The sequence below is a fragment of the Podarcis bocagei genome (assembly GCF_964188305.1).
Source record: "Podarcis bocagei genome assembly, chromosome: Z".
Lineage (NCBI taxonomy): Eukaryota > Metazoa > Chordata > Lepidosauria > Squamata > Lacertidae > Podarcis > Podarcis bocagei.
This window is the reverse complement of record NC_138140.1, coordinates 10,162,572-10,178,362: the sequence shown is the minus strand read 5'-3', so window position 1 is coordinate 10,178,362 and position 15,791 is coordinate 10,162,572. Positions and strand designations below refer to the sequence as shown.

The following is a 15,791-nucleotide window of genomic DNA, read 5'->3' as shown; positions in this document are numbered from 1 at the left end:
ATTGTGTGTAGCTTCCGAAGCCCTCTTTTCCATGAAACCACAGGAAGCATCCTCTTTTACCAGTGCCAGATCAGCATTGTCCACTAATCCTGTTTCATTATATATGTATATGTCATTGAATCATAGAATTGTACAGTTGGAAGGGACCCCAATGGTCATATTCATCTTCTTGCTATGCAGATTATAGATAGAGAGATGATAGATAGATGATAGATAGATAGATAGATAGATAGATAGATAGATAGATAGATAGATAGATAGATATAATTGTATCCAACATTAGTTCTAGACTGATTTGAAATTAATGATTATGGCTAACTCGAATATTAATTCCAGTAGGTTTACTCTCAGTAGAACTTAGATAGATACAACTCCTCCCTCCCTCTCTCTCTCTCTCTCTCTCTCTCTCTCTCTCTCTCTCTCTCTCTTTACTACAAAGATGAATGTACAAAGCATTAAACTGGAGTCTGATGTGATCTACTTGGATTTGGTTGGGGGCTGATTCACTGAACGTTTCCTGTGGGTCTGTCTCCATCTTTCCCTGGTCCACCTCCCACGATTCTCCACAACTTCATGCAGGAGGCTGGCATAGTTATACTCGTCGTTTTCAAGTGAGATCTCATCATGCAGGGGCAGACTAGTGGAAGCAACATCAGCTGATGAGAGCGGAGAGGGATGACTTTCCTGGCGGACTTTAGATTGAGCAGATACTGGTTTAGATGACTGTTTCCTTTTCACAGCTGTGGGGCCCCTCATTGTTTTGAGTCCAGACTGTGAGGCAACTGCTGCATTTGATTCTGGCTGAAGTGAAAACTCGGGTTGGTTAGCTTGTTTTACCTCTGTCTTTAATTCAGTTCTGCCACTGACTATGTGATCACCCTCTTTGGGGCATTTGCTCAGATCATGCTGTCTTTGCAGATCTACAGTGAATTCAGATTTTCCAACATCTGTTGGCTCTAAGGCAATTTCGGCCCTTGATTCTTGCTGATATGGAAACACTGTTTCCTTGGCTAGCTTTGCCTCTTGGTTTAATCCAAGCTGACCCTTATCGAATGGCTGACATGCCTTCCTGGGATGAACCTCTAGCCACTCTTCCTGAAATTCTGAACTCCCAGCATCCAGTTTCTCTTCAGGGTTGAGAGTAGGCAGGAGGAACTGTCCTTTAAATGATTCTCTAATACTTAACACATTAGACTTCTGCCCCAAACATTTTATCTCATAAGGCCATGTCAAAGCGCGCTTCAAAGAAACTGAGCAGTTTCCACCTGCTTTTATAACCACATCTTTTTTAGGTGGGACATCAATTTGCTCTTCAACTGTGGTCGTAGCAACACTTAAATATAAAAAGGGTTCGGGATTTTCAACACTGTCACAGCCTTTACTATCATCATTCTCAGATGCTCCCAAAATACAATTTTCCTGCAAACGTTTTGTTGCCACGTCTGAAGTAACTTTCATATCTGGAGTTTCTAGATATACTTCAGTCGGGAATGAGTTCACATTGCAATGCCTCTGAAATTCCTTTCTGTTGTCTGTTTCTAGCTTGTGGTAATACCACAGTTCCATAAAGTTGCACAGGTCCTCACTTCTCACGTGCATTTTTTCATTTAACAGTGTGAAGGGAGTTGTTAGATGCCCTTGCTTTTCATCAGCTAGATTGGTGGCCTGACATGGTCTGGGGCAGAACTCTGCCTGCAACAATATGGCTGAGGCAGACTTGGCACGAACTCTCAACAACCTAGAGTGAGACATGACCCCTGCCTCTGTGATTCTGATCTTTCCATCAGTCAGCCTGTGTTCAACCATGGAATCAACACAGTCAGATGGTTGCCCATTGGTGGTTAGATCAGTCGCTTCTTTGCTTGGCTGGATTTGTTGATTACTGCGTTTCACCATCCAGATCAAAAGCAGCATCAAAATGAACGAAATCAGCACTGCCCAAAAGGAAAAAAAGAAAGGTAAAATATTAGCTCAAAAGGGTACATGAATTCCAAAAGAAGCAGATAGAACATAACAAGGTAAGAAAAGCAGGTCTGATCAGGCCAATGACCCATCTAGGGCTTCCCATTGGGCCACTGTGAGAACAGGATGATGGACCAGATGGACCTTGGACCTGATCCAACAGGGCCTTTCTTGTGTTCTTATGTCAACAGAGATATGTTACCAAACATTAACAGATACACAGAAACATACCTAAACATACCAGCAAAGCTGGTAGTCCAACTTTATGGAAGCTGTTCTCAAAGACTGATGAAAAGAAGTCTGGCAGGCAGTTCAAGTCAGAAATGTTCCAGACAGGAATCCCTTCTAGGTTTGGTGGACTTCGGCAAATGACAGAGGCAGCATCTTCAAGCAGTGACGCGTTGATCAACTCTGTAAAGACACACAGTCTTGAACAATGGAAAAACTGACTGGGAAATGATTCACCGGTGAAATCTATTGTGTCTGGTTCCATTTATATTTTCAATGGTTTATGCAATTAATTTTTTCAAATAAAAATGAAGGCATTGCTTAAATTGGTTTTAAAAGTTAGTCTGTAGGATTAAGCCAGCCTCTCTCAAACTTCCCACTTTTAAACTGTTCAAGCCGTGTTGAATCACATTAAGTGCTGAATCCACAAACAATCTATAAAGATTTAACAGAAAGATATTATTTGTTACATTGATCACAATTTAAAAAGCTCCCAAAAGCACAATTTCAAAAAGAGTTGTCAAATTTAAGGGAGCACATATATTCACAATAACATTATGGCATTAATTCACTAACACCTTGTAAACACATAATTCATTTTGCTTCTAAACCATCTCTGTTTTTGTAATCAATGTATGTCTGCCATTTGACTCCCCAAATTATTTTGTCTCTGTCTTCCTTCCAGGTGGGTCCCAAAAACCCTGTCAGTTTGGCCATAGCTGCAAAACCCCACAATTAATCAAAATATGATTTAAGTGTCATTTGTAACCTCCAAGATGTTGCAGAGAGAATTCTAGCTGCTCTCAAATAATTTTAATTGTATTGCTTCCACAACTAGGTTGTTAGCTACCTTGGGCACCTACCTTGCAGAAATAATCCAAAATCCTGAAGTTGACAGGAGCAGTTCCATGGATTTCCACCCAGCTTCATCACTGGGAGCATCAGCCCATCAAATACATCTCTTGCTAAAGTTGTTAACTTATTGCCAGACAGGTCAAGCAGCGTTAGCTTGGTCAGCTCCTTAAAACTCTTGCTGGATATTTGATAGATCTGATTGTTTGCTAAGTTCAGCGATGTAAGGTTGGAAAACCCTGAAAAGTCTTTCGGCCCTATACTGGCAATGAGGTTCTGAGCCACTGTCAGGTTTTCTAGATGCCCAGGGTTGGAAAGCCAGGAGGCTTTAACCTCAGTCACACTGTTCTGGTATAAACTTAGTTTGCGGAGGTTTTGGAAAATGCTGAACGCTCCCGGTTTGATTTTCGTTATGCCGCTGTTTGCTAGGGCGAGGCTGGACACGGATGCCAAGCTAGGGCTACTGAAGACCGTGGAGTTGAGAATCCCAATGTTGGTTACCACAAAGAGAATGGAGGTCAACCCTTCTGGGAAACCTAGAAGTGGCAGAAACAGAAAATGCTTGAGAGATAGCTTTATGTGTTGGGAAAGGAAAGTCTCTCCTCCTCAAGGAGGGGAGGAGTTGTGAGCGGGAGCTGTTTCCTGCGTTGGCAGGGGGCATTTCGCCCCCTGCCCAGCTGCCCCGACTGCCACAGCACGCCCCCAGGTGGCCAGCCAATTGGCTGGAGGCTTGGGGTGAGGTTTAGTTGCTTAAACGCGGCCACAGCAGCGTTTCCCAGCCATTGTGCTGCTGCTTCTTGTTGGATCACGCACCCACCCTCCCTTAGTTTATTGCTTGGTTCTTGACATTGCTATGGACCTGTGGTTGGTCGCCGTGGTTGGCCAAGGGGCCTGGTAGGAATTTTTATCCAACTGGCAAATTGGCACTGGCCACTTGGTTTTTTGCCTACCTCGTAGCAAATCATCACAACTTTTGGGTATTGGTGGTTAGGCATTGGAATATGGTTGTGTGTTGGAGGGCATGGTGTGGCCATCGCCTACCCCTCCATTTTATGGGTATTCCGGTAAAGGAATCTGGCAGTCATGGATCCTGTCCGACACCCTTGCTGGTGGCTAGGGCCATGGCATGACCCCCGGTGACATCAGGGGGAGCTTTCAGTTGTATTTGCATCAACAGGCTCCTCCCACTGGTGCTTAACCCTTGATAGACTCACCCCTCCCTGAGGGGGTGGAGTCACGCTCTGTTGTTTTATCCAATGCCTAAGCCAATACCTCTCACATGCTGTAATCAATAAAGCTGTGGACTTTTTTAGCCCACTAACCTAATATACCGTGTCCATGTGTCTTTCTTATCCTCAAGCGGGTGGCGGGTCCTTGAATCACAACTAGCTTACCATATAAAGGTAAAATTTGCTTCACACACATTCGCCTCTGTTGCTACCCACCACTGACATGTGACCTCAAGACAATTTCCCAGCAGGGATCTTCTTAAAAACCCAAACTTAAAGTGATGACTTTGGAAGCTCGTCCCTCTACAATTTTCTAACAATCATGCCCCAGCATAGATAAGTCTTTGGGAGGATGGATGACTCACCATTTGGAATGGAAGAGCAGAAGTACTCCTTTTCAAGGACACACTGGAACCTGGAAAGCTTTATTGATACCCAAACCAAAATAAGTCCAAAGAGCACTGCAACATTAAGGAGAGGCTATGTTAGTCCAACGCACCAAAAAAAAAAAAAAAAAAGGACATACAACTCCTTCAGTCTCTCTCTCCCTCTAGTGGGCAAGTCCTTGCTAAAAGCAAAACTAATAAAAGTTATGACGCTGGAAGATGAGCCCCTCAGGTCGGAAGGTGTCCAACATGCTACTGGGGAAAAGCAGAGGACAAGTACAAGTAGATCCAGAGCTGATGAAGCGGCTGGGCCAAAGCCGAAAGGACGCTCAGTTGCGGATATGCATGGAAGCGAAAGGAAAGTCCAATGCTGTAAAGAAAAATATTGCATAGGAACCTGGAATGAAAGAACCATGAACCTGGGTAAGTTGGATGTGGTCAAAAATGAGGTGGCAAGAATAAATATTGACATCCTGGGCATCAGTGAACTAAAATGGACGGGAATGGGCGAATTCAGTTCGGATGACTATCATATCTACTACTGAGGGCAAGAAAACCATAAAAGAAATGGAGTGGCCCTCATAGTCAACAAAAGAGTGACGAAAGCTGTACTGGGATGCAATCTCAAAAATGCTAGAATGATCTCGATACAAATCCAAGGCAGACCTTTTAACATCACAGTAATCCAAGTTTATGCACCAACTACTGGTGCTGAAGAAACTGAAATTGACCAATTCTATGAAGACTTACAAGACCTTATAGAAGTGACACCAAAGAAGGATGTTCTTCTCATTATAGGGGATTGGAATGCTAAAGTAGGGAATCAAGAGATAAAAGGAACAACTGGCAAGTTTGGCCTTGGAGATCAAAACAAAGCAGGACAAAGGCTAATAGAGTTCTGTCAAGAGAACAAGCTGGTCATCACAAACACGCTTTTCCAACAACACAAGAGACGACTCTACACATGGACATCACCAGATGGGCAGCATCGAAATCAGATTGATTATATTCTCTGCAGCCAAAGATGGAGAAGCTCTATACAGTCAGCAAAAACAAGACCTGGAGCTGACTGTGGCTCAGATCATCAGCTTCTTATAGCAAAATTCAAGCTTAAACTGAAGAAAGTAGGAAAAACCACTGGGCCGGTAAGATACAATCTAAACCAAATCCCTTATGAATACACAGTGGAAGTGAGGAACAGGTTTAAGGATTTAGATTTGGTGGACAGAGTGCCTGAAGAACTATGGGTGGAGGCTCGCAACATTATACAGGAGGCAGCAACTAAAACCATCCCAATGAAAAAGAAATGCAAGAAAGCAAAGTGGCTGTCCAACGAGGCCTTACAAACAGCGGGGGAGAGAAGGCAAGCAAAATGTGAGGGAGATAGTGAAAGATACAGGAAATTGAATGCAGATTTCCAAAGAATAGCAAGGAGAGACAAGAAGGCCTTCTTAAACGAGCAATGCAAAGAAATAGAGGAAAACAACAGAATGGGAAGAACCAGAGATCTGTTCAAGAAAATCGGAAATATGAAAGGAACATTTTGTACAAAGATTACCATAATAAAGGACAAAAGTGGTAAGGACCTAACAGAAGCAGAAGACATCAAGAAGAGGTGGCAAGAATACACAGAGGAATTATACCAGAAAGATATGGATGTCTCGTACACCCCAGGTAGTGTGGTTGCTGACCTTGAGCCAGACATCCTCGAGAGTGAAGTCAAATGGGCCTTAGAAAGCACTGCAAATATCAAGGCCAGTGGAAGTGATGGTATTCCAGCTGAACTATTTAAAATTTTAAAAGATGATGCTGTTAAGGTGCTACACTCAATATGCCAGCAAGTTTGGAAAACTCAACAGTGGCCAGAGGATTGGAGAAGATCAGTCTACATCCCAATCCCAAAGAAGGGCAGTGCCAAAGAATGCTCCAACTACCGCACAATTGCACTCATTTCACACGCTAGCAAGGTTATGCTTAAAATTCTACAAGGAAGGCTCAAGCAGTATGTGGACCGAGAACTCCCAGAAGTGCAAGCTGGATTTCGAAGAGGCAGAGGAACCAGAGACCAAATTGCAAACATGCGCTGGATTATGGAGAAAGCTAGAGAGTTCCAGAAAGACATCTACTTCTGCTTCATTGACTATGCAAAAGCCTTTGACTGTGTCGACCACAGCAAACTATGGCAAGTTCTTAAAGAAATGGGAGTGCCTGATCACCTCATCTGTCTCCTGAGAAATCTCTATGTGGGACAAGAAGCTACAGTTAGAACTGGATATGGAACAACTGATTGGTTCAAAATTGGGAAAGGAGTACGACAAGGCTGTATATTGTCTCCCTGCTTATTTAACTTATATGCAGAATTCATCATGCAAAAGGCTGGGCTGGATGAATCCAAAGCCGGAATTAAGATTGCCGGAAGAAATATCAACAACCTTAGATATGCAGATGACACAACCTTGATGGCAGAAAGTGAGGAGGAATTAAAGAACCTTTTATTGAGGGTGAAAGAGGAGAGCGCAAAATATGGTCTGAAGCTCAACATCAAAAAAACGAAGATCATGGCCACTGGCAAATAGAAGGGGAAGAAATGGAGGCAGTAAGAGATTTTACTTTCTTGGGCTCCATGATCACTGCAGATGGTGACAGCAGCCACGAAATTAAAAGACGCCTGCTTCTTGGGAGAAAAGCAATGACAAACCTAGACAGCATCTTAAAAAGTAGAGACATCACCTTGCCAACAAAGGTCCGTATAGTAAAAGCTATGGTTTTCCCAGTAGTGATGTATGGAAGTGAGAGCTGGACCATAAAGAAGGCTGATCGCCGAAGAATTGATGCTTTTGAATTATGGTGCTGGGGGAGACTCTTGAGAGTCCTATGGACTGCAAGAAGATCACACCTCTCCATTCTGAAGGAAATCAGCCCTGAGTGCTCACTGGAAGGACAGATCCTGAAGCTGAGGCTCCAATACTTTGGCCACCTCATGAGAAGAGAAGACTCCCTGGAAAAGACCCTGATGCTGGGAAAGATGGAGGGCACAAGGAGAAGGGGACGACAGAGGATGAGATGGTTGGATGGTGTTCTTGAAGCTACCAGCATGAGTTTGATCAAACCGCGGGAGGCAGTGGAGGACAGAAGTGCCTGCCGTGCTCTGGCCCATGGGGTCACGAAGAGTCGGACACGACTAAACGACTAAACAACAACAACAACAACAATATCTCTAAACCTACCCTCTAAGGAAAGCACCAGGGTAGGGAGAGGGGAAAGGGAGAGAGAACTCTTGTTTGCAACTGACAGGCCAACCTTGTAAACAAAGGAAATGATTTTGCCCAGGCCCTCCAGTCGCAGTCCTTTAGGGATGGGATGTTGAAGTAAATAAATCACCTAGGTCTCATGGGTTTCTTGCACTTTTGCAAGTTCTGTCTCTACGCAGGAATTTTAATAAAACGGTTCTGGTGGAACACAGCAAGTTGCCTAGCATAGTATGGTCTACACTGGCTGGCAGCAGCTCTCCAAGCATTCAGGCACAGAGTCTTTTCCAATTCTACCCAGAGAGGCTGGGGGCTGAAACTATGACCTTCTGGATATGAAGCAGATGTCCTTAAGGCTTGAGTCCAACCCACGCCCACCCTTTATCCAGCCTTTTCTTTCAAACCCTACTGTTCTTCCTCATATATTCCTTTTGGTGTAATCTTGCTGTTGTTTGTTTCATATTCTTTTGTTTCCTCCTTTTGTTTATCTTTTCCTGCTTGATTATTTTGCTTCAAGTTCAGTGTAGTCTTCTGCTCTGGAAGGAAGGACTTGAACCAGCAGATTCTATTTACAGGAATCAAGACATTACGAAGAATTTTCTGACAGTAAAGAGTTGGTCAACAGCAGAACGGGCTCCCTCGGAAAGTAGTGAACTCTCCATCCTTGGAGGTTTTTTAAACAGGTTGGATGTCAACCTGTTGGGGATTCTTCAGGTGGGATTCTTGCATTACAGATGGTTGGTCTGGATGGCCCTTTGGGGTCCCTTTCCAACCCCACAATTCTATGATTCTTGTCTGTTTTATTCAGGCCATCAAAAGTGATTTTATTCAACTATAGTCTGCCTTTAAAAATTCTTAGTGTGTGTGTGTGGGGGGGTGTTTCATACACCCACACCCATTCCAAGTTTTATTTATTTATTTAGCCAGCCACCAAGCCATAGTTTGCCTTATTAAGTCATTATTGTCACTTACAAGTATTGAAGCATTTTCCTTAGAGGGAGACATCTCTGGGTCGGTGTGTGCTTGTATCTATTTCACACATCCACCAGTGTCTTACTGGACAATAGCATTGTATAACACACACAGCCACCGTTGCAAGCTGCAAAGCATCACACAATACACATCTTGGGCTCCACTCTGGGGATTGTTATATGAACAGGTTATCTAAATGAATTTTTCTCTCCTCTCCTCCCTTAAAGTGTGCTATTTAAACAAGTGGGAACTGCAACAAATTGCTGCAGTGCAAAGTGTGTCTGTTCAGTGTTTCATGCAGCTTGTGAACCAACCATGCACTCTTCATTGTCACACCCTTCGATCACTTGTAGCCGTGTGAGATTGTCTTCCATAAACACAGTTATAACAATGAGTCCGTAAGTGACTGTGAAGGCCAATTCTGGATCCACACATCCTTCCACAGTGGGGACATTGGTTCCTGGGGGGGAGTTGATCACAGTGTGGTTTTGCCAGGCATGCCTTCCTCTTAGCACGTTTCTCCCTTGCGTCCTGAGTTTGAGTGTCTTCAAAGCCCATGAAACCTTTGGTAAAGGCTGTTCTCCAACTGGAGCGCTCGGAGGCCTCTTTTGTTGACCATCAGCATTACACTTTCCATTTTTAAGTTTGGAATAGAGTAGTTGCTTTGGAAGACGATCATCAGGCATCTGCACAACATGACCAGTCCAACGAAGCTGACCTTGGTAATAGCCCCACTTTGGCTACCCAGCTCTCAAAATGAGATGTGGACGCCATCTGTCAGTTTTGGTTTCCGTCACCTTCTTGTCTTAAACTCAGCCCCCCCCCCCACGTTGTTGCAGCAATTTGAACTTGTGTTTCTTATAATCCTCATGAAAATTCATCAGCATCTGAGTGTGAATTTCTCCTAACAGACACACTTTTGTATGCAGTTTTGACTAACAGATGCATTTTTATATGTTCTCCCCTCACCCAATATATTCACTTGTTTGCAAACTGCTCACTTAAATATGCACTTTTGCATACTTTTGAGAAGTTTTAAAAAATGGAGAATTGGACAACGTATAAAACAAACTCCTTTATTTATATACCTGGGTGTACTCTTTAGTGAAACCTCCCTTGGAAGTTTCGGATGGAAGCAGTGAAAGTCAAACCACAGGAAACTATTGGGGCATTGATGAAGTTCTGTTACAACAGCTGATTGAACCTGCTATGAAATATTTGATAGTAAAGTGCTTACTCAAATTCTTTATGACACTGAAATCTGGGGCTCTAATTTAAACTCCATTAAGGTTTTGGAAACCAGGCAGAATATTTTATTTTCCCTAGAAGCTATACTCTCTACCACCAGGAATATCAACAGCTCTTCTTTGTACAGAATCTGGGACGCCAACAATTAAGTCAAGAGCAAACTGTGCTCAGTTAAAGTATATTTTAAAAATTGCTACTATGCCTTTTGAGCTTTTTCCTGCACTGTGCTATATAGAATTGAGTGATAACCTGCTCTGGAAAGCAGCTTGTCAAGATGTTTTAAACCATTATTATATTCCAGAACTGAGCTCTGGTTTGACCTTGAATAATTGTCAACTAAGAGACTGGCATGAGTTTGACCAAACTGCGGGAGGCAGTGGAAGACAGGAGTGCCTGGCGTGTTCTGTTCCATGTGGTCACGAAGAGTCGGACATGACTAAACGACTAAACAACAACAACAACAAGAGACTGGCTCTTCTGGATAGAACCCAGAATCTGGATTCTGGACAGAATCCAGAAATGACCTGCAACTAATTAGAAATACCATATTTTCCCCTTGGTATCCACTCCAGAGTATTTTAGAGCTCAAACTCTCACCAGCTTCCTCAATAAATGCCTTTATTGAGCTGCTTTTTCAACTAACGCCTATTGCAGTCTTGGATGGCTGCTACAGCAAACAAGGTCATGTATGCGGACAGAGTTTGCATTTGTAGTTAACCTCAGGTGGAAGGCATCGCTCATTATCTGTTTGCCTGCCTCTTACCCAGAGACTTTCTGAAACCTTTATTCACATTAGCAAGTAGCCACACCCTGGCAGAAATAGGTTGGTTTCTTTTGAGTGACAATAATGGCTTTATAACACAGAGAGTAGCCCTCTGTGCATTGACTGAAAAATAATAATAAAATAATCAGGAAAAAGGAGTCATATAAAATCTCTATAAATTGTCATGGTGGTTGTTTCCACTTCCTGTCCCATGCCATGGTGACGACTCTCTCAACATAGGAGAGAGGCACAGGCTGAATAAAGAGGATGGAAGTGGTTAAACCAAACCTATAAACCCTGATGATGGGAAAGATGGAGGGCACAAGGAGAAGGGGACGACAGAGGACGAGATGGCTGGACAGTGTTCTCGAAGCTACCAGCATGCATTTGACCAAACTGCTGGTGGCAGTGGAAGACAGGAGTGCCTGGCGTGCTCTGGTCCATGGGGTCACAAAGAGTCGGACACGACTAAACGACTAAACAACAACATAAACCTACTAAGGTACAGGAGGTACTGGAGACCTGCTGTTACCTCAATGGCTTGCCCCCACACAGGGACAGGTGGAGGTGCTGGGTGCTTACTCACTTTGCCTGATGTGAAACCCCCAAAATTGCCATTGGATGTGGAGGTTCTCCTTATAATTGGGTTTTTAATTGGCATTAAGAATAGGTGCACACAAGAGGACATGTACATTATACAGTAACTGCAAACAACCAGCTGCATGGAACTGAGGTTTGAAATTGGGAGAAGAATCTATCTTGTGCTGGAGGTGGATGGAGGAGATGGGGGCTCTCTGCTATATTTTATGGAAGATTTTACATTTATGATTCAGCAACCCTCTCCTAATATTGAATTTTAAGATATACAGGTGAGGATGGTTTGATGTATGATGTAACGCTGAGATTTAAAAGAAAATGTAAAGCTGTGTGTGGCTTGAAAGGAGTTAAAAGAGGGAGAGAACTGTTTTGTTTGGAAGATTGTCACTGGGAGTTGGAGCCTACCCCCCCCTCCAAAAAAAAAAAAAAAAGACTGAAAGAGATTGTGGAAATGTTGAGATATAACCTATTTTTTTAAATTTAAAAAAATGTTTCGGTAACAGCGAAAGGAAAGTTGCATGAGGGCTTTTTGGGTGTTGGAAGAGGAATGGCACCACCTTTTCTCTCCTTTCCCAGCCAGAAGAAGAAATGGCAAATCTCTGGAACTCGGAACTTGTTGATTCTTGGTGCTAGTGGAAAGGAGGGATCAGCTGTTGTCGATTTGGAACTGCTTGAGTATTATGGGAAGGAGCTGAGCAGGAGAAAGAAGAGGGCTTAACCTGAAGTTTCAGCTCTGCCCCAACCAGGCTGGAATAAAACAGCAGTGGGAGTAGGGAGATAGCCCCAAATGCGCCAGGAAAAAGGGAAAACGTCAGAGAGACACATAAGGCCAAGAGACTAACAACTGACTTTTGGGTGTAGTGGACACAGGATGAAAAGCAAAAAGCTATGGGTCCTCACTTGAAGCCTTTTTTTTTTTTTTTTTTTTTGGAAGTTAATAAAATAACACCAAATAGAAATCATAAAGAGTGCAACTGTTAATTGTATGATAATTTGGAAAAATTGAATGTGATAGAAATAAATAAGAATATGAAACACAGTAATATTAAATAATAAAGATCCATCAGGAACTGTGTGTGGGAAGCCTCTTAACAAAATTGTATTAATTTGGAACTAATTTGTGGGTTTTCTGGGTTTTTATTGGAAAATCAATAAAAATAATTGGCAAAATAAATTAATAAACAAATTGTTGTGGTGATTCAAAGGTTTAGTCTGAAATCAAGATGGATTTGAGTTTGTTGGTGTATCATGGATATTAGCTTATATTATGGATGGATGTTGTTTTATTAAGGCTATTGCTACAAGTTTGCCATGGCCTTTGGCTAGAGCAATAAACTTATGAACTGAACTGATTGGAGAGCTGCACTGCAAATTTTTGAAAGTGTGAATTCCAAAGAATACATGCTGTTCAGTTTGTAGATTGGTTTGCGAAGTGGTAGTTAGGCGGTTTTTTCATGATGATGTAAACAGAATCAGTTTTCTCTCCATCTCTAGCCAGAACTCTGCACCTGAGTTCAGTTGATTGCTATTGTGTTTCCAAGCCCAATTCAAGGTGCTCACAGTTACACTCGAAGCCCAAATGACTGAGCCCCAAATGCCCAAAAGACCATCTCCCTCCCTATTGAACCTCTTAATAATATTATGTATATAGTACATTAACTCTTAGTAGTTCCTCTAAGTAGTTCCACCACCCATAGAAGTTTGAGAGTGGTGGCAGCCTGGGAGAGGACATTATCTGTGGAAGCATCAGTGCTCCTGGCATCTTCACTATAGAGTTTTTGTCATATATTGAAGAAGCATGTCTATCCTAGCCTTTGACACTTAAGTTATATATACTTCAGGACCCACCCTATTCTTATTTATTTTTTGCATCTACTGTATACCCCACCTCTTTCTCTGAGGAGCTCGAGGTGGCATACATCACCCTCAACCTCCTCATTTAATCCCCACAGTAACCGTACAAGGTAGGTTGGGCTGAGTAGCAGCAGCAGCAATTGGCTCAAGGTCACCGGTGAGTTTCATGGGGATTTGAACCCTGGTCTCCCATATACTATCCCAATCCTCTAACCACTATACCACATGGAGTGCAACCCTCTCAGTCCCAAACACCTAACCCCCCCCCAAAAAAAACCCCTCCTGATCCCTTCCTCCTTGCACTGGATATTTTGGGCAACCTGAATGCTGCTGTGTTGGTCCTGATGCCATTTGCTTTAAGGCAGTGGTGTCCAAACTTTTTTCAAAGAGGGCCAGATTTGATGACGTGAAGGGCCGTTTAGGATTGAAGTTGTTGAGCTTTTTTTATTATTTTACCCCCAAGTTCTTGAGCTCTTTTTTTTTTTTAGGAGCGAAGTTGTTGAGTTCTTTTTTAGGATTTTAACCCAGGAAATAAACTGTCACAGGGCCCGGATTAAACCGACCGGTGGGCCAGATTAGGCCCCCGATACAAACTTTGGACATGCTTGCTTTAAGGCATCTGTAATGGTGTATATTTACATTGCTCCGACCAGCTGTGGGACCTTAAGGGTGATGGGTGGGTAATAAATCAAAATAAAACAATAATTACAGCACCTGCAACTAAAAGTTTGTCGTTCATCCACATGGTACTCTAAGAGTCCCCTACTTACATTTCATGTTGGACAGGCTTTTCCTTTCGGCGAGAGAAGCAGTCAGCTTGGGCTTCTTCTTCAGCACACTAACAACTTTGCCTGGGAGGTGGGAGGTATAAAACTGCAGGGCTGGTGCTTGCAGCCTCCATTTGGTGGACACAGGCAAGTCGAAACCTGTTACGTGTTGAACTCTTCCCTTCTGTGGGGGGCTTTTCATTCCCTCGTGAGGCCTCATGCATGGTTAGTATAGCATCATCTCCATAGCATCACCATGGAGTCTTCCCATTACCAGTAAATACGTTAACCATTTTACAGGATAAACCAAGAGCCCTGCTCCATTTTCCTAGTCTCCCCCTTCCCAACAGAGTCTGGTGGGGATGTAGAGAATTATAGATCAAATATGAATATGTCTGGCCTTGGGGTCCTTCAGTCATTGCTAAGTCACTGGGAGTTGGATGCCTTTGTCCAGAAGAAACCAAACTTTTTAGAGGGTCATTAATGAAGATGACAACGGGCTTATAGGCGACCCTTGCCCATTCGCGCTGCACACATGTACAGTAGATCATAATAATTTTATTATTTATACCCCGCCCATCTGGCTGGGTTTCCCCAGCCACTCTGGAGTGTCTAACCTGAGTCATGCCTCCTGGTGCCGCCCAAATCATTTCCCAAAAAGAAACTGTGCAACTGTCTTGAAAACTGAGTGGCATTGCACCCCACCCACCCAGTCCAGTTGCACATTCTATACATTTCTTCACAAGCATTGTTGTGATACACCACAGAGCAAAAGGGAAGGGGTCAACATTTTGCAATGTTGTTTTGCAATAGAGCTTCACAGCAGGTATGGGGAGCCCTTTTCCGCTTGAGAGGTGAATTCGCTTCGGGGGGCTCCATGCTGGTGGTGGGTGAGGCAAGAGTCATAAAGTACTCAGAAACAGTAATCCTAAATGAACTTATGAAGGCATACCTTCCAATGAACTTAAAGAGACTTTTGAGTAAACATGCTTAAAGCTAGCTTTGAGATGGTTAGCCATCTTAGTAGCCACTTAGAAATTTCAGAAGTTTCTTGCTGAAGGTATAATATAGTTGCCTTCTCCTGTTCTCCTTTGAAAAGTAGGCCAGATTTCCTCATTGTGCAGATGGTAGAAGGACTGAGGCTAAAAGATGACTATTTATCGAAGACCACCCAATAATTTCACATTGTTAGAATCTAACAATGCCTAACAACTACACAAAATGAGCTACATCTTTGTTCTACATGTAAGAATTCCACCTGAACTGTAAAGGCAAATACGAAAAGGGTTTATTTCTTGTAAATAAGCTGTTAATCCTTACTTGGATGTGAAAGCAGTATGAAGGTTGCAAATATATACTCATGCCTCATGACTTTTCCCCAATAATTCAAACATCAAAAAGGAAAAGGGGGGAAGCTACCCATTATAGCTCAAGAATAAAGCTGATAGGTGAATCCAGAGTTTAAACTATGGTATTTAAAAATCATGGACATATCACAAAGACTTGTTTCATGATACGGGGAACACTATGAGGCATGCATACTGGACATCTCCCAAAGGCACAAGTTCTAACAAACATGAAGCTTTTACTCAGGGAGCAAACTCTGGAATTCCTTCTAGGTTCTTGCAGACTCAGACAACTCCTTTACAGGAACCCATCAGAGTCCTTCCAGATGAAGGACGGAA

The 15,791-nt window shown here is 42.9% G+C and overlaps 1 protein-coding gene and 1 long non-coding RNA gene across 2 annotated transcripts; one reads left to right on the top strand and one right to left on the bottom strand.

Annotated features, from left to right (window-relative positions):
• Positions 1–42: 42 nt before the first annotated feature.
• On the top strand, positions 43–1,876 carry LOC308579108. The gene is made up of 3 exons (XR_014004292.1): positions 43–105; positions 741–818; positions 1,788–1,876. It is a non-coding gene; the product is annotated as an uncharacterized lncRNA (long non-coding RNA).
• LOC308579005 (uncharacterized protein) lies at positions 104–14,147 on the bottom strand. The gene is made up of 6 exons (XM_081179719.1): positions 14,110–14,147; positions 4,637–4,732; positions 3,054–3,578; positions 2,194–2,373; positions 433–1,934; positions 104–390 (listed from the first exon to the last, which is right to left on the bottom strand). Exons 1-5 carry the CDS (start codon positions 14,114–14,116, stop codon positions 478–480), a joined length of 2,265 nt encoding a protein of 754 aa, XP_081035845.1. The 5' UTR covers positions 14,117–14,147; the 3' UTR covers positions 104–390; positions 433–477.
• Between the last annotated feature and the right edge of the window lie 1,644 nt (positions 14,148–15,791).